The sequence below is a fragment of the Neoarius graeffei genome, chromosome 6 (assembly GCF_027579695.1).
Source record: "Neoarius graeffei isolate fNeoGra1 chromosome 6, fNeoGra1.pri, whole genome shotgun sequence".
Classification (NCBI taxonomy): Eukaryota; Metazoa; Chordata; class Actinopteri; order Siluriformes; family Ariidae; genus Neoarius; species Neoarius graeffei.
The window spans coordinates 99,344,103-99,364,873 of NC_083574.1; the positions used below are offsets into that span (position 1 = coordinate 99,344,103).

Below are 20,771 nucleotides of genomic sequence, written 5' to 3' on the forward strand. Positions count from 1 at the left end.
AAAACATCATCAGATTTTCACACAAGTCCTAAAAGTAGATAAAGAGAACCCAGTTAAACAAATGAGACAAAAATATTATCATTGGTCATTAATTTCTTGAGGAAAATGATCCAATATTACATATCTGTGAGTGGCAAAAGTATGTGAACCTCTAGGATTAGCAGTTAATTTGAAGGTGAAATGAGAGTCAGGTGTTTTCAATCAATGGGATGACAATCAGGTGTGAGTGGGCACCCTGTTTTATTTAAAGAACAGGGATCTATCAAAGTCTGATCTTCACAACATGTTTGGGGAAGTGTATCATGGCACAAACAAAGGAGATTTCTGAGGACCTAGAAAAAGCGTTGTTGATGCTCATCAGGCTGGAAAAGGTTACAAAACCATCCCTAAAGAGTTTGGACTCCACCAATCTGTAATGTTTCTGTTGCGTATTTACGAACCAGGAGAACAATGACATATTAAACAGAAACTTTGTTTATTGTCCTCGCTTTCTTTCCGCACCGAACAACCAGCATAACTTCCTTGCTGTGTACTCGCACTACCAACAGGTGGCGTAGTTTGACTGCCAAACATTCACATATACTCTGAACATCACATTGTCCCTTTTTTTTAGCAAATACCAACACTATGTTTTCACATTTTGACACAATGCTAACTGCTGAATTTTAAACCAACATTCTGCAGTAATTTAAAAACATTCTGACTGTACTGAACATTGTACTTATTCAGACATATAGCTAATGTGTAGTATTAAACACTATCTTTTCACTTTCAGCCAACACATATTACTGAAACTCACAAATGAAATACACATTAAAAGATGCTTTGCAAACGCTTTCTCTTGTTAAATGAAAGTTACATGTCTTTTAATCTTGACCAAACCAGTCTCTTATAAGTTCATAACAGTCCATAAGCTATGTGTAGTCCTGGAGGTAGGCGGGAGGACGTCTGTTCTGCCTCAGAGGGTACCTTTGTGGTGATGTGACAGTAGAGGCATTAATGTTATCACAAACAGTATTGTCACCAGGATCTTGTGTGATGTCCAACAGCTCCGGGGCTATCTTTTTGAAGAAAGAGGTGTTCCTGACGATGACATGTCCATTTCTGGCTGCTGTAACCATAGAGCCTTTGACTTTGGTCACAGAGTAGGGCTTGGCATTGTATGGTGTGGTGAGCTTGCTGGGCTTGGGCTGACGATGAAGCACAGTGTCACCTGGAATGAGAGCATGTGGTACAGCATGACGATGGGAGTCTGCATGTGATTTCATCTTGGCTTTAGCCTTGTTGTCTTTTGCTCTCACTTCAGAGTCTGAATTGTTCCTTGCTGAGTGAGCAAATGAGGTAATCTTCGTGTACACCTTGCGCTGGAACAACAGTTCAGCAGGGGAGCTTTCTGTTGTGCTATGAGGTGTAGATCGGTATTCACATAAGAAGATGTTCAGTTGTTGTTTCCAGGGAATTCCTTGTGTTTTGGCTACACGTATAGCTTTGCTCAGTGTACGCATGAATCTTTCAGCTGTAGCATTAGCCTGCAGCCAAAAGGGTGTGATCCGGCAGTGGTGGAATCCTAGATAGTCTGCGAACTGAGAGAATTGATCACTGTTGAATGGTGTACCATTATCAGTTTTTACCACTCTGGGAATCCCAAACATGGAGAAAACCTTGTCCATCACTGGAATGACTGTGTTCGCTGAGGTTGACCTTACACTCTCAACAACTGGGTAATGTGTATAATCATCCACTATGACAAACAGATACTCTCCAGTTGGAAGTGGTCCATAAAAATCTACACTGACACTATGCCAGGGAGCTTCTGGTAGAACGGACATTTTCAGTGGTTCAGTATGTGCAACTGGTGTGTTTGCCTGACATGCTATACAGTTGCGTACTGCTGCTTCTGCTTTGTGATCGATATCTGGAAACCAGACTTTGGTCCTGAGCAGGGCTTTAGTTTTGACAATGCCCTGGTGTCCCTCGTGAGCTAGCTGGAGCACTCTGTCTTGTAGAACAGAGGGAATCACTATTCTAGTGCCATGCAGTATGATGTCTGATGCATCTGATGTTGTTAGTTCGCTGCTAACCTGTCTGAACTGTTTCAATATGTCTGCGTGCTGTGATTTGTCAGTTTTGTGCCAAGTGTTGTGTCTTATGTGAGTACTGACCTCTTGTAGGAGTGGGTCTTTAAGTGTCTCTGCTTTGATTTCCATGAGCATTATGGCTTTGGGTGTTGCATGACTAGCAATGAAGTTCACATATTCCTCTGCTACTTTTGCTGCACATGTGCTGTCACTTATCTGAGCAGGGATGGGGTGACGAGACATGCAGTCAGCTGGATTTTCAGCTCCCTTTCTATATTCCACTTTGAAGTCATAGGGCTGAAGTCTTAGTCCCCATCTTTCAATCCTGGTGGGTGGTTTTGATTTAGGATTGTTCCATATGATTTCCAGTGCTTTGTGATCAGTCATTAGGGTTAAAGGATGGCCATAGATGTAGAAGTGGAAGTGCTCACAGCTCCACACAATAGCCAATGCTTCCTTTTCTGTCTGTGAGTACCATCTCTCCACGTCGCTGAGAGACCAACTAGCATACACTACTATGCGTTTCACCCCTTTTTCATCTTTTTGGCAGAGGATTGCACCCAGTCCGACCGGGCTAGCATCCACGATCAGTTCAGTCTCTCTGCCTGGGTAAAAATATGACATTGTTGTGTCACTGGTCAGACTGTCTTTCAGTGTCTGCAATGCAGCTTGCTGTTCTGGTCCCCACTCCCAGGGCGTACCCTGTCTGGTGAGCTTGCGCAGCGGTTCAGAGATGGAGGAGAAGTCTTTGATAAATCTGGAGCAGTAATTGGCCATGCCCAGCAGATTCTTGATTTCACCTGGAGTTTGTGGATTTGTAGCGTGCCGAACCACAGCAACTTTCTTGGGATCTGCTGAGACACCCTGTGCAGAAAAGATGAAACCAAAGAACTCAAGCCTGGATTTGTTAAATTCACATTTTTCTCGATTGAGTGAGAGACCGCTTTCTTTTAGTCTCTGGAACAGTGCTCAGAGGTTGCTGTCATGTTCAGTCTGAGAGGCATCATAGACAATAATGTCATCACTAGGGTTCTTCACACCCGAGAGACCTTGCAGTGTTTGGCATATGGCATTTTGAAACACCTCAGCGGCAGAAGATATGCCAAAACTTAGTCTCTTGTACTGCCTCAGTCCAAGGTGAGTGGTGAATGTTGTGATGTACCTGCTGTCTGGGTGAAGTTCCAGTTGGCGATATCCAGCTCTAAGATCCAGTTTGGAAAACACTGTTGCTCCATTTAGCTTGTGTATGACATCATCCATGGTGGGAGTTATGTGGCGTTCTCTTTCAATGGCCGTGTTAGCTTGGCGCATGTCGATGCAGATTCTGACTTTATTAGGGTCTTTAGGTTTGGGAGGTGTAACGATAGGTGAAACCCATGGTGTCGGGCCTGTGACCTCTTCAATGATGTCATCTGTCTCCAGCTTTCGAAGCTCATCCTCGACCTTCTGGCGGATGTGGAATGGTACATGTCGATGTGGTTGGGATGTAGACTTGACATCAGGATTTATGTGAAGTTTTACCTGAAAGTCTTTCAGCTTTCCAATTCCTTGGAACAGCTCGGGATTACTTTCCACTAGCTCGTCTGCTGCTGTGCAATACTGTGGTGTGGATGATACTGCAGTGACCACCTTAATCAGTCCTAGTGCTTTGAATGTTTTGTAGCTGAGAACATTGAATCCATCACCTTTAATCACAAAGAATGTGCACATTGTCTTCTTCTGTCCCTTTTCCACACTGCACCTGAAAGCACCACTGACAGGCAAAGGAACATTGGAGCAGAAAGGGTATATTTTGGTCTTGGTGGAGCTGAGTCGTGGACGTGGCATCAGTTTCTCAAAACTTGCTTCACTGACACAATTTGCTGAAGCCCCCGAATCGATTAAAACTAGCATGTTGCTGCTGTTTAGCTTGATGTTTGTCTGTGGTAACTCTGAGATCTTGTCAGCATCAATTACAAACACATACGGGTATGCATCGTCACTGCTGGAAGAATTGTGCTCTGTGTTCTCACCTGGTGCAGTCTTTGTTATTTGATGGACCTTCTTAGGATACTGGTTAACTTTGTTTTGCAGTTGCTTTGTGTTAATGTCTCTGGGTTTTGAGCGGCGCTGTCTTGCAAAGTGATTCAGTTTGCCACAGGCTCTGCATTTTTTATTTTTGGCAGGACACTCTCCATCATGAGAGTATTTACCTCCACAGTTCCTGCAGCGGTTCTCTGAACGTCACTTATCTGACCATCTGCTGTGACTTGGGTTTTTCTCCACAGTCTTTCGATCCAGCATGTTGACTGAAGCAGATGTGCCCTTTTCTATGCCAGATGCTTGCATTTCAGACAGTTTGAGTGTTTGCCCATGGTCAAGAAGCTCATCTAAGGTTAGCTCAGGCTCCCTCAGTGCTTTTCTGCATAGCCTGGATGATGCACAGCTTTGTATTATTTGAGTTTTGATCTCTGCTTCAGTATCTGCAAACTCACAATTCTTGGCTAACATCCTTAGCCTGGTGTGATAACTGTCCACATTTTCTCCTGGTTCCTGCATAGCCTTTCTGAAGATGTACACTTGATATTGCATGTTTTTCTTGGGAGAGAAATATCCAGATAGCTTCTGCTTAGTGTCTGCATATTTGTCATCTTCAGCTGCCAGTGTGTCGTAAATATCATGCACTCATTCTCCTGCTAAGTGCAACAATAATGCTTTAAGTCTAGCATCTCCAGTAATGTTCATTGCAGTGGTGTAATTTTTAAACCTTTGCAGCCATTTGTTCCAGCGAGGTCCAACAGTGCCAAGGTCAGTTTCAATATCAAAAGATGGGAGAGAAGCGGTGTTCACTGCCATGCTTGCCAAGATGCGCTGACACAACCACGTTTCTTGAGTTAGCTTAGCCCACTTAGCTTGTTTCTGCTTGTTCACTTGTTCGTCTTTCACCCTCTTTTCTCCTCAGAAAAAAACAGCAGTGTCCTTGTTGCTTCTTTGAGTGTATTTTCCTTTACTCCTCGTTGCCATCGTAATGTTTCTGTTGCATATTTATGACCCAGGAGAACATGTTGAACAGAAACTTTGTTTATTGTCCCCACTTTCTATCTGCACTGAACAACCAGCGTAACTTCCTTGCTGTCTACTCGCACTACCAACAGGTGGGGTAGTTTGACTGCCAAACATTCAAATATACTCTGAACATCACACAATCCACAGTCAGACAGATTGTGTACAAATGGAGGAAATTCAAGACCATTGTTACCCTCCCCAGGAGTGGTCGACCAACAAAGATCACTCCAAGAGCAAGGTGTGTAATAGTCAGCAAGGTCACAAAGGACCCCAGGGTAACTTCTTAGCAACTGAAGGCTTCTCTCACATGGGCTAATGTTAATGTTCATGAGTCCACCATCAGGAGAACACTGAACAACAATGACGTGCATGGCAGGTTTGCAAGGAGAAAGCCACTGGTCTCCAAAAAGAACATTGCGACTCATCTGCAGTTTGTTAAAGATCACATGGACAAGCCAGAAGACATTTGGAAAAATGTGTTGTGGATGGATGAGACCAAAATAGAACTTTTTGGTTTAAATAAGAAGCATTATATTTGGACAAAGGAAAACACTGCATTCCAGCATAAGAACCGTATCCCATCTGTGAAACATGGTGGTGGTAGTATCATGGTTTGGGCCTGTTTCGCTGCATCTCGGCCAGGACAGCTTGCCATCATTGATGAAATAATGAATTCTGAATTATACCAGTGAATTCTAAAGGAAAATGTCAGGACATCTGTCCATGAACTGAATCTCAAGAGAAGGTGGGTTATGCAGCAAGACAACGACCCTAAGCACACAAGTCATTCTACCAAAGAATGGTTAAAGAAGAATAAAGTTAATGTTTTGGAATGGCCAAGTCAAAGTCCTGACCTTAATCCAATTGAAATGTTGTGGAAGGACCTGAAGCAAGCAGTTCATGTGAGGAAACCCACCAACATCCCAGAATTTAAGCTGTTCTGTATGGAGGAATGGGCTAAAATTCCTCCAAGCCGGTGTGCAGGACTGATCAACAGTTACTGCAAACGTTTAGTTGCAGTTATTGCTGCACAAGGGGGTCACACCAGATACTGAAAGCAAAGGTTCACATACTTTTGGCACTCACAGATATGTAATATTGGATCATTTTCCTCAATAAATAAATGACCAAGTATAATATTTTTGTCTCATTTGTTTAACTGGGTTTTCTTTATCTACTTTTAGGACTTGTGTGAAAATCTCATGTTGTTTTAGGTCATATTTATGCAGCAATATAGAAAATTCAAAAGGGCTCACAAACTTTCAAGCACCACTGCATGAGCCATCAAGCCATGTACAAGGTCATCCTGGAAGAAAACTTGCTTCCTTCTGCTCTGACCATGTTCCCTAACGCTGAGGATTGGGTTTTCAGCAGGACAATGCTCCATGCCACACAGCCAGGTCAATCAAGGTGTGGATGGAGAACCACAAGATCAAGACCCTGTTATGGCCAGTCCAATCTCCACACCTGAACCCCACTGAAAACCAAATATTAGTGTGTGCAACTTTTTTTTTGGCAGGGCAGTATGTATTAGGATCCAAATTGGGTTATAAGTAGGCATATCAGCTAAAAATTCAAATTCATTCCAAGTTGCTTGAAACTGCTCTCACTGAATTCAGAAGTGAATGCAGAACAACATATTTGTTACATAATTAAAATATGTTTAAATCTGTTCTCGAGATATTACAAATCAAAGATTTAAAAAAACGGCTTAATTTTTAGAAAGCTGCCGTAATATTCTGTATGAGGATCACATGGTCCGAAATGGGCCTCATTAACCAATGAGATCAAATGTTTTTTCTTAATAACTTTTTTTTATTTTTTAAGATATTTACATAGAAAGTGGCAGCACGTAGATGGTTGTAGACTGAATACAAAGTTTGAAAAATTAGTAAAAACCAAGAATGCAAATTAGTATTAATTATGCTAATTAGGTTAAAAAGCTAAATCGGTACACTCAGCGAAAAAGGAATAAAAGAATATTTCTAATCCCCTCTTTGTGCCCTGTCGGGCTTTCTGTTTCTCATAAGTAGGGCCGATTAGTGTTTATTTTAAAGAATATAAATGATAATATTCACAGCTTTCAAGGTGAACCTTGAAAAAACTGTCTGATCCACATCCAATAAACAATTCACATTAACTGAACTGAAATCGACACTCATGTTTCTGACTTCCAGTTTTTAAAATCTCATTCCGACCACTAAGATCTCAATATTTTTCATCAAAACAACTACAGTCATATTCTATAATACTTACTTATTTACAGGAACCAGTTTGATTTGAAAAAATAAGTGGGTAAAGCTGTGAAAACTCACTTCAAAGACTCCCGTGAATCAGAACATCAAAACTAGCAGAGGGAAAATTTTGCTGAATCCTTCATCAGAAACAGTGAGAGAACATCCCTATAAAAGTGATCTGATTGATATTGACGAGTAATCCAGCAGGAAACCGATCAGGAGAGAGAGAGAGAGAGAGAGAGAGAGAGAGAGAGAGCCTGACCGCTTTCCCGTGACTCAGAAAGAAAAGCACCGGCAGTTTCCCGACGTCCTGTGAGCAGAGTTTTTACTCTGTTGTACCGACTTCAACCTGCCGTTACTCCCAAAGTACTGAACAGATCTTAACCAGATCCATTTCTTTGGAAAGTCGAGATTATACGATTTTTAATGAGAATATTCACGATAGAAAATATTCAAGAGTTAAGCAATGACAGTTTTGGAAACTTGGATGAGCGTCTGCATGGACAATTTTCACACCACAGTGAGCGAGCATCTGATCTGCCGACTATACGATCAACAACTGATCGCTCTTAAGCTACGAAAGCAGGAACAAAAACAATGTGTAACATCCACATAATAATCATTATTAGGCTTTATCAAATTATTTTTATGACATTGATTTTATATTATTTTTATTAGTACTACCAGTAATACTATTGCACTGCTTATATAGTGCCCTGTCACACTACGACGTTCTCACCAGCGTTCGAGTAACGTGTTGCGAAACGCAGAGGAACGTCGAGAACGTTAGAAAAAAGTTACAAGAAAGTTAGACGAGCGTCGGCAAACGTTGGGGAACGTCGAGGGACGTCGGCGAACGTTGAGGGTGAAAAATAGTTTTGGGTGTGCACAAAAATTCAGGACGTTCTATCAAAATGCTACTTACACGTTAGAGGAACGTTACACGAAAGTTTGCGGGCGTTACTCGAACGTTACTCGAAAGTCAGGACGTTCCCTGGACGCTAGGCGGACGCCGGCCCATCAGGGTCGAGTGTCCAGCGCGTGCCTAGCGCTTGGGTAACGCTTGCCTAACGCCTGTGTAACGTCCATCGAACGTCTGTCCAGCGTGTCGCCAACATTTTTCAGCGTTCGTCAGCGTTCGCCGAGCGTTCTTAACGCTCATGTAACGCTCTTTCAACATCTTTCTAACGTCTGTCAGCGTTCTGAATTTTTCCAGCGTCTGTGTAACGTCCATGTAGCATCCTTGTAACGCACCTGTAACCTACTGGTAGCGTTCAGGAGCATTTGGCAGGCACTTGCCAGAAATATATTTAAAGGGGCTTGCAGAGGCCACCGACAGTCCTGTTGGAACTTTCACAGAGTGAAGACTTCAGAACAATGACAGACCAAGAGAAACACCAGTATGCTGTTGCTGCTCTCATGCATCACAACAACCTGGTTGAAATGGTGGTTGAAATGGAAGTGATGCACTCTGGCCAAAAGCCCCCCCTTTTATACTGCGCGTCCAGCCGCAGGTTGGCGAAACGTAACAGGAACGTCACACAAACGCTCCACGTGTTACTCGAACGCTACAGGAACGCTAGGCAGACGCTGTGGAAACGTCGAGAACGTCAGCTAGACGCTGGACAAACGTCGAGAACGTTACCTGGACGCAAGGCAGACGCTACCCAAACGCTATGATAACGCTATCAAAGCGCTGTGGACGCTATGAGAACGCTAGGTTTTGCTGCTATTTTCGACCACAAACGTCGCCTGACACTGAGGGAACGTTGGCTGAGCGTTACCCAAGCGTTACAAGAACGTTACAACATCGTTGACCTAGAAACTTAATTTGAAGAACGTCGACGTTCCCCGGCGTTTCTCAAATTTTTAAAAACGCAACCAAACGTCGAACAAAACGCTATAGTGTGACAGGGCCAATAGTAAGATATTACTGTACCTTAATATCTCCAGAATACAGCTTTGGTTCTTCAGTCCTTCAGATAATTGCTGGACACCTGAATTCTGTAGGCGGCTCTTACTCAAGTCCAACTCAGTTAGAAAACAGGGGTGTGAACTGAGAACTTCAGCCAGAGCTTTACAGCTTTCCATCATCAGATTACATTCAGTCAGTCTAAAAAGAAAAAGGTCCACCACTTTTACAATGAGTTCAACCACACAATGCATGGAAAATAATCAACGTTCAGGGAATTAAAGTTCAATGTTTTATTTTTGATAAGTCGTTCTTAATTTATGTTTCTATAATAATAATAATAATAATAATAATAATAATAATAATAATGTACACACGTGAGTGTCTCAGCTCTGCAGTGTGGATCCTTCAGTAGAGCAGAGAGCTGCTTCACTTCTGAGTCTCCTTTTATTTTCCCCCTCAGGTTCAGATGCGTCTGCAATAAGGGGTTTGTCTCTAAAACTTTAGTCAGACGACCACAGGCTTCTTCTGCTTCAGGACTTTTCAACAGTCTGTGAGGGGAAAAGTTTATTCGAACACTTATCAACATCAACTGCATTATTTTAAATATGCCTCGCTGTAGCATTCGGGATTCATCAAAAACAGAGATTTAAAAAAGAAATCTTTGAAAATATATTTGGCCATAACAGGACACTGCATTAAAAAAAAAAAAAAAGTTTAATTTTTTTTTTTTTAAATAGAAGAAGACATGCTTATACTGTTATAAAATCGGTGTGGCAGCGGGGGCGGGGCCAAGCAGCAGTCTGTGAATGGAGGGCGGGGTCAGGGAAGGTAAGTGGCTAGGTCATTACACCTGATGTCAATTTGTGTGTGTGTGTGTGTGTATATGTGTGTTTGTTGCAGGGATGGAGTATAAAGGGAGGGGCAGAGGAGAGAAGAACGGCCCCCGACCACAGCACTTGTGTGAATGAGTGAGTGAGCGAGTGCATGAAAGAAAGAAAGAAAGAAAGAAAGAAAGAAAGAAAGAAAGCTGAAAAACTCAATAAAAGTGCGTTTGTGTAAACACGAACTCTCGCCTCCCGTGCTTCTGTGCTCCACCCACATCGGGGATTACTACAGTGGTGCCGAAACCCGGGATGCGCACAGAAGGAAACCGCTCCATGGAGTCCTCCCCATTCAAAGAGCTCATCCTTGCCCTCGCTACCGCCCAGCGGAACCAGCATCAAGAGCTGATCACCCTCCAGAAGGAGCAGCAGCAGCACTTCGAAGCCTTGATGCTGGCCCAGCAGGAAGATCGCCAGGCTTTCCGGCACCGGCTCACGTCAGCAGGGCCGCCAGCCGCCGCTGCCGCCACCCTCACGAAGATGGGACCGCAGGACGATCCGGAAGCGTTCCTCGCTCTCTTCGAGCAAACAGCCAAGGCGTGGGGGTGGCCGCTGGAGCAGCGCGCGGCGCGCCTCCTCCCGCTCCTAACTGGCGAGGCGCAGCTCGCAGCGCAGCAGCTCCCTGCTGACAGCCAGCTGGTTTATGCGGACTTGAGCAAAGCCATCCTGCAGCGGCTCGGCCGCTCCCCGGAGCAACACCGTCAGCGCTTCCGGACGCTGACACTGGAGGGAGTTGGCCGGCCATTTGCATTCGGCCAGCAACTCCGGGACGCCTGCCGGCGGTGGCTGAGGGCGGAAGACCGTGACGCCGAGGAGATCATCGATCTGGTGGCACTGGAGCAGTTTATCTCTCAACATCCGGAAGGAACGGCGGAGTGGGTCCAGTGTCACCGCCCCGCGTCGCTGGAACGAGCCATCGAGCTGGCGGAGGACCATCTGGAGGCGGCTCTGACGGCAGGCAGACAAGGTGCCTCCCCTCGCTTCTCTTCCCCCTCTTTCTCTCCCTATCTCTCTCCTGTCTCTGGTCCCCCTCCCCACCCCGTTCCCCTGCCACGAAGGCAGCGGCTGGCCCCTCCCTAGCCGGCCCGTCGCACCCGTGGTGTCCTCCCATCTCCCTCTTCTGTGTCTGTGTTGTCTCCCCCTCAGGTGAGTGACACCCATAACACCAGTGCAGAGGGAAAGCCTGGGCCGGTGTGCTGGCGCGGCAGGGAAGCGGAGTATCTCCCGAATCAGAGTCCCACAAGGGAGGTGGGGGCTGTCATCCGGATCCCCGACACACCAGAAACTGCCCCCGATCGGGCCGGAGCGTATCGCGTACCGGTGAGTATTCAAGGGGGTACATATCACGCTTTGGTGGATTCCGGTTGTAATCAGACCTCAATTCACCAACGCCTGGTGCAAGGTGAGGCATTGGGGGGAGCACAAGCGGTGAAAGTGTTGTGTGTGCACGGGGATGTTCACCATTACCCTCTAGTGTCTGTCCACATTCTATTCCGGGGCCAAACGCATAAGATGAAGGCAGTGGTTAATCCTCGTCTTACCCACTCATTGATCTTGGGTACGGATTGGCTGGGATTTAAAGAATTAATGGAGTATTTAACACGCAGTGGGTCCTGCCCTCGTAGGTCACGGGAAGATCCTGGTGTGGCATTGGCTGGAGAAGCTGTCGCAGAGCCGTCCATGTCAACACCGCGGCAGAGTGAGGAGCAGCCCGCTCCTCCTCCCTCTCTCGGGGATTCTCTTGGGGATTTCCCGTTAGAGCAGTCGCGAGATGAGACTCTGCGGCATGCGTTTGACCAAGTGAGAGTAATCGATGGTCAAACTCTTCAGCCAAGTGCGGCACCAACCTTCCCCTATTTTGCCATTATTAAAGATAGATTGTACCGAGTGACGCAGGACACTCAAACCAACGAACGAGTAACCCAGTTGTTAATCCCAAAGAGCCGTAGGGAACTCGTATTCCATGCGGCTCACTTTAATCCCATGGCGGGACACTTGGGGCAAGACAAAACACTAGCCCGAATAATGGCCTGGTTCTATTGGCCTGGGATTCGCGGGGATGTCCGTCGGTGGTGTGCAGCGTGCCATGAATGCCAATTAGTAAATCCCGCGGCCACTCCAAAAGCGCCATTGCGCCCTCTTCCTCTAATCGAGACCCCGTTTGAGCGAATTGGGATGGATCTCGTCGGGCCATTAGATCGGTCAACACGGGGATATCGCTTTATTTTAGTTCTGGTGGACTATGCAACACGATATCTGGAGGCAGTGCCTCGCCGCAATATCTCAGCACGCAGTATTGCGGAAGCGCTCTTCCGCGTTATCTCCTGGGTCGGGATTCCGAAAGAAATCCTGACAGACCAAGGCACCTCGTTTATGTCACGCACACTGCGCGAGCTGTATGGGTTACTGGGGATTAAGTCCATCCGCACCAGTGTATATCACCCACAAACAGATGGATTAGTAGAGCGATTCAACCAGACACTCAAAAACATAATCCGGAAATTCGTTAGTGAAGATGCGCGTAATTGGGATAAATGGCTCGAACCACTGTTGTTCGCAGTACGAGAGGTCCCACAAGCCTCCACAGGGTTTTCTCCCTTCGAATTATTATATGGGCGTAAGCCACGTGGCATTCTGGATGTGCTGCGGGAAAAATGGGAGGAGGGACCTTCACAGAGTAAAAATGAAATCCAGTACGTTCTTGACCTGCGCGCAAAACTCCACACCCTCACGCAATTAACTCAGGAGAATTTACAACAGGCACAAGAACATCAAAGCCGACTGTATGACAGGGGCACGCGCCGTAGAGAATTCACGCCGGGAGAAAAAGTACTCGTGTTATTGCCCACGTCGAGTTCTAAATTAGTCGCCAAGTGGCAAGGGCCCTTCGAGGTCACACGGCGAGTCGGGGACGTCGAGTATGAGGTAAAGCGAACGGATAGGGGTGGGGCACTGCAAGTCTACCACCGCAACCTTTTAAAATGCTGGAATGAGGGGGTCCCTGTGGCATTGGCGTCGGTAGTCCCAGAGAAGGCGGAGCTGGGGCCGGAGGTAAAAAGGATAACATCGCAGGCCACTCCGGTCCTTTGTGGAGACCACCTCTCGCCGACCCAACTCACGGAGGTAGCCAGGTTGCAGAAGGAATTTTCCGACATGTTCTCGCCCCTTCCGGGCCGTACCCACCTCATAGAACACCACATCGAAACGCCCCCGGGGGTGGTAGTGCATAGCCGCCCTTACCGCTTGCCCGAACAAAAGAAAACAGTGGTTCGGGATGAACTCAAGGCCATGCTCGAAATGGACATAATCGAGGAGTCCCACAGTGACTGGAGCACCCCAGTGGTCCTGGTTCCCAAGTCTGATGGGTCGGTCCGGTTCTGTGTGGACTATAGAAAGGTCAACACGGTGTCTAAATTTGACGCGTACCCAATGCCTCGCATTGATGAGTTGCTTGATTGGTTAGGCGCTGCTCGCTTTTATTCAACACTGGATCTAACCAAGGGACATTGGCAGATCCCCTTGACTCCTCTATCCCGAGAGAAAACGGCCTTTTCCACACCGTTTAGGTTACACCAATTTGTCACGCTCCCCTTTGGGTTGTTTGGGGCACCCACTACGTTCCAGCAGCTTATGGACAGGGTCCTCCGCCCTCATGCTGCCTACGCGGCCGCCTATCTAGATGACATAATCATCTACAGTCATGATTGGCCGCAGCACTTGGAACACCTGAGGGCTGTTCAAAAGTCGCTGAGGCGAGCGGGCCTCACAGCTAACCCGAAGAAGTGTGCGATTGGGCGGGTGGAAGTACGGTATCTGGGGTTCCACTTGGGTCACGTGCAGGTGCGTCTCCAAATTAACAAGACTGCAGCGATTGCGGCCTGCCCGAGGCCCAAGACCAAAAAGGAGGTGAGGCGGTTCTTGGGGCTGGCTGGCTATTATCGTAGGTTTATACCTAACTATTCGGATGTCACCAGCCCGCTAACCGACCTCACTAAAAAGGGGGCTCCAGATCCGGTCCAGTGGACGGAGCAATGCCAACAGGCCTTCTCGGAGGTAAAAGCTGCACTGTGTGGGGGGCCACTTTTACACTCCCCTGACTTCTCTCTCCCCTTTATTTTGCAGACTGATGCATCGGACAGAGGGCTGGGGGCCGTTTTGTCCCAGGAGGTGGAGGGTGAGGAGTGCCCAGTGCTGTACATCAGCCGAAAGCTGTCGATGCGCGAGAGCAAGTACAGCACAATTGAAAAAGAGTGTCTTGCCATCAAGTGGGCGGTCCTCGCCCTCCGATACTACCTGCTGGGGCGCCCTTTCACTCTCTGTTCGGACCATGCGCCCCTCCAGTGGCTCCACCACATGAAGGATGCCAATGCGTGGATCACCCGTTGGTATCTCGCTCTCCAGCCATTCAAGTTCAAGGTGATCCACAGGCCGGGGGCACAGATGGTGGTGGCGGACTTCCTGTCCCGTCGGGGGGGGAGTCAGCTGCAGGCCGGACGGCTCCCCTGGCCTGAGTCGGGCGGTGGGGGTATGTGGCAGTGGGGGCGTGGCCAAGCAGCAGTCTGTGAATGGAGGGCAGGGTCAGGGAAGGTAAGTGGCTAGGTCATTACACCTGATGTCAATTTGTGTGTGTGTGTGTGTGTGTGTGTGTGTGTGTGTGTGTTTGTTGCAGGGATGGAGTATAAAGGGAGGGGGAGAGGAGAGAAGAATGGCCCCCGACCACAGCACTTGTGTGAATGAGTGAGTGAGCGAGTGTGTGAAAGAAAGAAAGCTGAAAAGCTCAATAAAAGTGCGTTTGTGTAAACACGAACTCTCGCCCGCCATGCTTCTGTGCTCCACCCACATCGGGGATTACTACAATCGGTTTGTTAGAAAAACAAATTATCAGGGACCTTAATAAAAATAATCATTTTGGTTGTTTCCTTTAAACATTTAAACACTGAACATTTCCCTTTCAAACATTCCTGTTATTTATAATTTACTCACCTCAGTGTTGTTAGTTTACAGTCTGGATCCTGGAGTAAATCAGTGAGCAGCTTCACTCCTGATGCTCCAGGGTCGTTCCCTCTGAGATCCAGCTCTCTCAGGTGGGATGATTTCAGAGCTTCAGCCAGAGCAGCGTATCCTTCCTCTGTTATACTGCAGTCTGAAATTCTAAGAGGACAAAAGCATTTTGTTATTTCTCCATGAAGGAGATCACACCATAAAATCTAATATTTTCTTTTTGATCAGATTCACACCCAATTCATCATCATCATCTTTCTCCCTCTTCTTGGAGTTTAACCCCATGAGGACGTGTCTGTAAGTTCTAGTAGACACTTAAAGTGTTCTCTGCTCATCATCCATTTCCTAATCTGTTGGCTTTATAGTCCAAGTTTCCTCTCCAGCTTTCCCCACTTCTGTAAATAGTACTTGTTTCCTAAGGTCATCATTTCCCATTCGGCAAATGTGAGCCAGGTACTTTAAGTGATGTCGCAGACATACAGCCCTGATAGGTGTGGTTTTGGTGATGCGCTGAAGGTCTTCATTGGACAGCTTGAAATGCCACCCCTGATCACTATCACCGTCAGTACCCTCTCCATTGATGTCATCCCTCTTTCTTCTAAAGCCACCCTTAACTATTCTTCGAAGAAAACCATGCCAAGCCACCTCTATCTTTGATTCACAATTGATTCACAATTACGCACATCACTGACCAAACATTCCACATTTTCACTTTGTCAAACTGCACCTACTTTTTTTTTAAATTGAGTACAATTATGACTTCAGTTATTTCATCTTTTGACATACAGCGTCATTAAAGCTTTTTATACACTCATTATTTCAGTCTTTGATTGTATGGATTCATATCAGAATTAAAGTGAAATATTGTGTGTTCTGTCATTTGAACATGTAAGTTGTATCTCGCCATTAACCGGAAATTCTTTTTTCCAAACACTTCATTCAGTGTTCACTTGTGGTTTAAGGGAGATTTATAAGCAACCATTCTGGTGAAGTCGACCCAATAGGAGAGATGAACTCACCTCAGTTTCTCCAGTTTACAGTTTGGACTCTCCAGTCCAACACAAAGCTGCTTCACTCCTGAGTCCTCCAGATGGTTACTGCTCAGATCCACCTCAGTCAGCTTGGAGGATTCAGAGCTGAGAACTGTGTGTAAAGCTGAGCAGCTTCTCTCTGTCAGCTTACAATCACTGAGCCTGAAAAGAGGGAGAGACATTTCAAACAAAAATACTATTCGATCATTCTTTGAAGAATGATTCACCACCAACACCCTACCAACATGCGAACGAACAGAGAGACAGAGAAAGAAAGATATTGAATGTTAACTTTACCTGGTGCCAGTGAAAACAAGGGAAAATATTAGTGCTGTTAAGCGATTAAAATATTTAATCGCGATTAATGTCACGACTGTCATAGTTAACTCGCGATTAATCGCAATTTAATCGCACATTTTTGTCACATGAAAAACCATTGTAATTCTCTTATCAGCATAAAAAAGTGAATGGGCTTGCTTTGTACCAATTTTTTTTTTTTTATTGCAGAGCATAACACGTCTTGTCACAGCCACTGCAAAGTCGGGCTGGAGCCGCCGATGGGAAAACGAAACCTAAGCCGAGCACCGTGGCTCTTCGTCCCGAGGCGCGGGGCTAGTGCACCCTGCCTGCGCTGGTTCTTTGGGGGAGGGCAGAGGACTCTGGCTGTGCGGGGCGTGGCATTACAGTCTAGCTGCTATCATTTTTCTAAGCAAAGTCTCTGTTCCAAGTTCCTGGCAGTTTCAAAAGCTTATGAAAAACCTACATCATGTCACAGAGCGTTAATCTCGCGATAAAAAAATTATCACCGTTAAAATTGAGTCAAGTTAACACGATAATAACGCGACATTTTTGACAGCACTAAAAAATATATTTTGAAAGATAAGACAATCATGGCATAAACTATTCGATTTTTTATATTTTAATGACGATGTGAATATTTGAAAATCCTGACCCATCCCCACCTGAAAGCTGAAAATATCAGAGGAACTCATAAAACACTGAGCCCTTCATGAACACAAACACAAAACTGTTTGTGCTGTAAGACAGAAAATCACTGCTGTACACAGAATATTCACGGCATTACCACGACCACAGCGTCACGACTGTTTCACTCTGTGCTGGTTGCTGTCATATCCTGTTCAGAATGAACTCCTGATGAGTTTTGATGATTAAACAGTATATTTAATCGATAGTGTGAGGAAGAACTGAACCATGACTCTCTAGCAAGCAGTGGTGGCTGGTAGTCTTTCAAACAGGGGAGGCTGGTCGGTTACGATATTTCCAGATTTTAAAAGAAAAAAACATCAATTTTGCCCATACTCTTGCCTCTGATCTGGCTGATTGTTGGCAGGGTCACAAACTGTGAAATAACAGGTTCTTTTGGCCCATTAGCCTACTGTCCAATATACATGATGGTGGTGTTGGGGGGGGGGGGGGTATATTTTAACATTTTATATTTTAAAACTGTGGCATGTTGTTTAAAAATTGATCATTATTGAAAGCAGCTCTTTGTCAGGAACCTCAGCAGTAGAGCTGGGTGCCACACATTTCATTCAATGACACTTTCCCTATACTTTACTTATTTTGACTGAGAAATGTTTTATTGACAATTTTGATAACCCTTCACTTTTAATCCAGGTCTGTAGTGTGAAATGTTCTCGGCTGTGTTTTTGTTTAAAAATGTTTTCCAAATTGTAGCTGTGTTTAATTCATATCCAGAAAAATATATATTCCAATATAATATACTCAGCATAAACATTTTAAATAGATTCTATATTTTTGGTCCATCCATGACATATTACTAAAGTAGCCTATTTACTGTTGTTGATGTGGGTCACTTGCTGTGAGCCAATTCACTTTCTCGTACCAGGAGAGCTGAAAGGAACGAGTCACCAAGTCAATTTGAGGCGTTGGTCTACCCTGCTCTTTAATTTTAATTTTTTCCTCGAAAGGAAGACTGGCAAATGGCTTCGCCAAAATTTAATCAGCAATGTTTGGCATCCGTGTGCAGCTTTCTTGCTAGCTGACTAGCCCCCTCAAGTTCAAGTTCAGTCACTCAAATAAACGAAATTTCTGGAACTAAGATAACAAACTTGACAACACTATATTTACACTTTATTTACAATGAAAATATATACAAACTAAAAAAGCTGGTAGAAACCATATGTAATGAATGAAATCGAAATGTAAGCTGATCTCTTACAATACACCACAGCACTTGCAAATCCGCATGGGACTGAACTGAAATTCACTGCTGCCTGTCTACATTTGAAATGAGCTGTCAATCAAAGAAAATATCCGGCCGCTTTCACCAATCACCAGTCTCCTCGCGGAAACTGCCATGTCCCTCCCATGTGAGGCTCGGAGTCTGTGGGTGGGCGTTTTCGCAGTATTTGTCCAATAATCGTCTTGCATTTTGAGATTGAAAAGCGCAGAGCTCCCAAATGCCTTTGAAGTGCACTGAGGCTGGGAGTCCGTGAGACTCCGTGGGCGGGCGTTTTCGCAGTATTTGTCCAATAACCATCTTGCATTTTGAGATTGAAAAGCGCAGAGCTCCCAAATGCCATTGAAGTCCACTGAGGCTGCGCTGCATCGCGCTGTCACGAGGGGGAAAAACTCACGCACACATTAAAGTTATAAGGGAATGATTTCGCACTGTAGTGGGTTGAGCACATATTTCTATGATTCTGGATCTGAAATAGCAATGTTATAAGGCTGGCTATAACATAAGCCTAGCGCAATTCATCCTACACGATGTTCGTCATTTTTAGAGGAGGCTGAGCCTCCCTCGTTGTTTTAGAGCAATCGCCCGTGCTAGCAAGGTATCGACCCTGACAAAAGGAAGTGTGTGTCTCAGTACTCAGTGTATTAGTAATTCACACACACTGTATTTATTCGGCCCGCTCACGTTAATAATCCAGACTCAGAATATCTTTGTATGTGTTCAATTCCCAGCAGCTTGTGCTCATTTTTAATGATCTACTTGCCAATACTGCTCTGTGTGCTCAGCCCAGCCGTCCTCTCTATTTAATACACAATAAAGATGTTATTGCGTTACTTGTATTGTAGGAAGATGTGATAGCTCCGCCTCCTGATATTTAATGGTTTTCAATCTGATTTGCTTTGAGCGTTCATTATTTTAGTGCGTCAAGAACAGTCATTTCCTGTTAATCTTTTCATTAGTGCTACAACTTACATCACATGGTATCAGATGTTGGGACTGGACACCTTTTTAGGAGTACTGTCAGTAACGGCGCTGAAAACCTGAGTTCAGAGCAGCCTCCACACATGGCCACTCTGGACTACACTTCCCAAGATCCACAGCGACCCTCGTCACCAGAGTTCTAACAACATCACCTGTCTCCAATCTACCTGCTATCACCTTCTCCATATAAGCTCAGCTCTCACTCTCAGTATTTGTGAAGTATTGTTCTGTGTCCCTGTTCCTGACTTTACTGAGGTGGTTGACTATCTGCCTGCCTTATTTAACTGATTGCTATCAGTATGTTTATGTAAATGGTGATTTTTCTAGATATACTGAAGTAAAGTTTGGTGTTCCACAAGGTTCTGTCTTGGGTCCACTGCTTTTTTCTTTACATATGTTACCTCTAGGTGATATTATTCGTAAACATTGTATTAGTTTCCACTGTTATGCTGATGACACACAGTTGTACATTTCTGCAAAACCTGATGAGAGACACCAGCTTAATAGAATTGAGGAATATGTGAAGGACATTAGACACTGGATGCTTATTAACTTCCTTCTGCTTAACTCTGACAAGACAAAAGTACTTGTACTTGGACCACATGCAGCTAGAAGTAGGTTTTCTGATTACACAGTAATTCTGGATGGCCTTTCTGTTTCTTCACGTGCAGCAGTAAAAGACCTCGGAGTGATTATTGACCCCAGTCTTTCATTCGAAACTCACATTGATAACATCACCCGGATAGCTTTCTTTCATCTCAGAAATACTGCTAAGATAAGAAATTTTAATGTCACTATGTGGCGTGGAAAAACTAGCTCATGCTTTCGTTACCTCCAGGTTGGATTATTGTAGGGGAGAGCGGGGTAAGATGAGCCAGGGGGTAAGATGAGTCACCCCCTGTTTCTAAGAAACAGTAAACAAATGTGACCATGTGACCACATTCAAAGGGGGCCGGGACCATTTGCTTACACTTGTGGAGAGGAGCACCACATGTCAAACTAGGTGAGGGACATATTTATAAAAATGTGTTTTTGTGCTTTCTAAGTCAATTCCATGTTTGTCCACAGTGAAGATGATTTAGAGAAGACAAAAGTAGAATAATATTTAGACACATTAGGGTTAAGTTAGTGGCTTTCTAAGCTATGATATGAATGCTAATAAAAATAATTTTGATTAGCCTAATCCCCTTTATTAGCATTTTTCTACAAAATGGTGGCCATGGGGTAAGATGAGCCATTAGATGTGGGGCAAGTTGAGCCACTGGCTCAACTTACCCCATTGGTGGCTGAGCTTACCCAATATGGATGACACTTAAGTTTTCACATTTACTGGTCATATATGACAACAACAACATATATATATATATATATATATATA

General features: G+C 45.0%; 1 protein-coding gene across 1 annotated transcript in view; it reads right to left on the minus strand.

Moving 5' to 3' along the window:
• LOC132888449 (NACHT, LRR and PYD domains-containing protein 3-like) overlaps window positions 1-20,771 on the minus strand; it is a 122,944-nt gene that overhangs the window by 41,302 nt on the left and 60,871 nt on the right. The window contains exons 8-9 of the mRNA XM_060924498.1: window positions 16,177-16,350; window positions 15,140-15,307 (exon numbers count right to left, since the gene is read on the minus strand). Coding sequence (XP_060780481.1) covers window positions 15,140-15,307; window positions 16,177-16,350 — 342 coding nt within the window. The remainder of the gene's footprint in view (window positions 1-15,139; window positions 15,308-16,176; window positions 16,351-20,771) is intronic.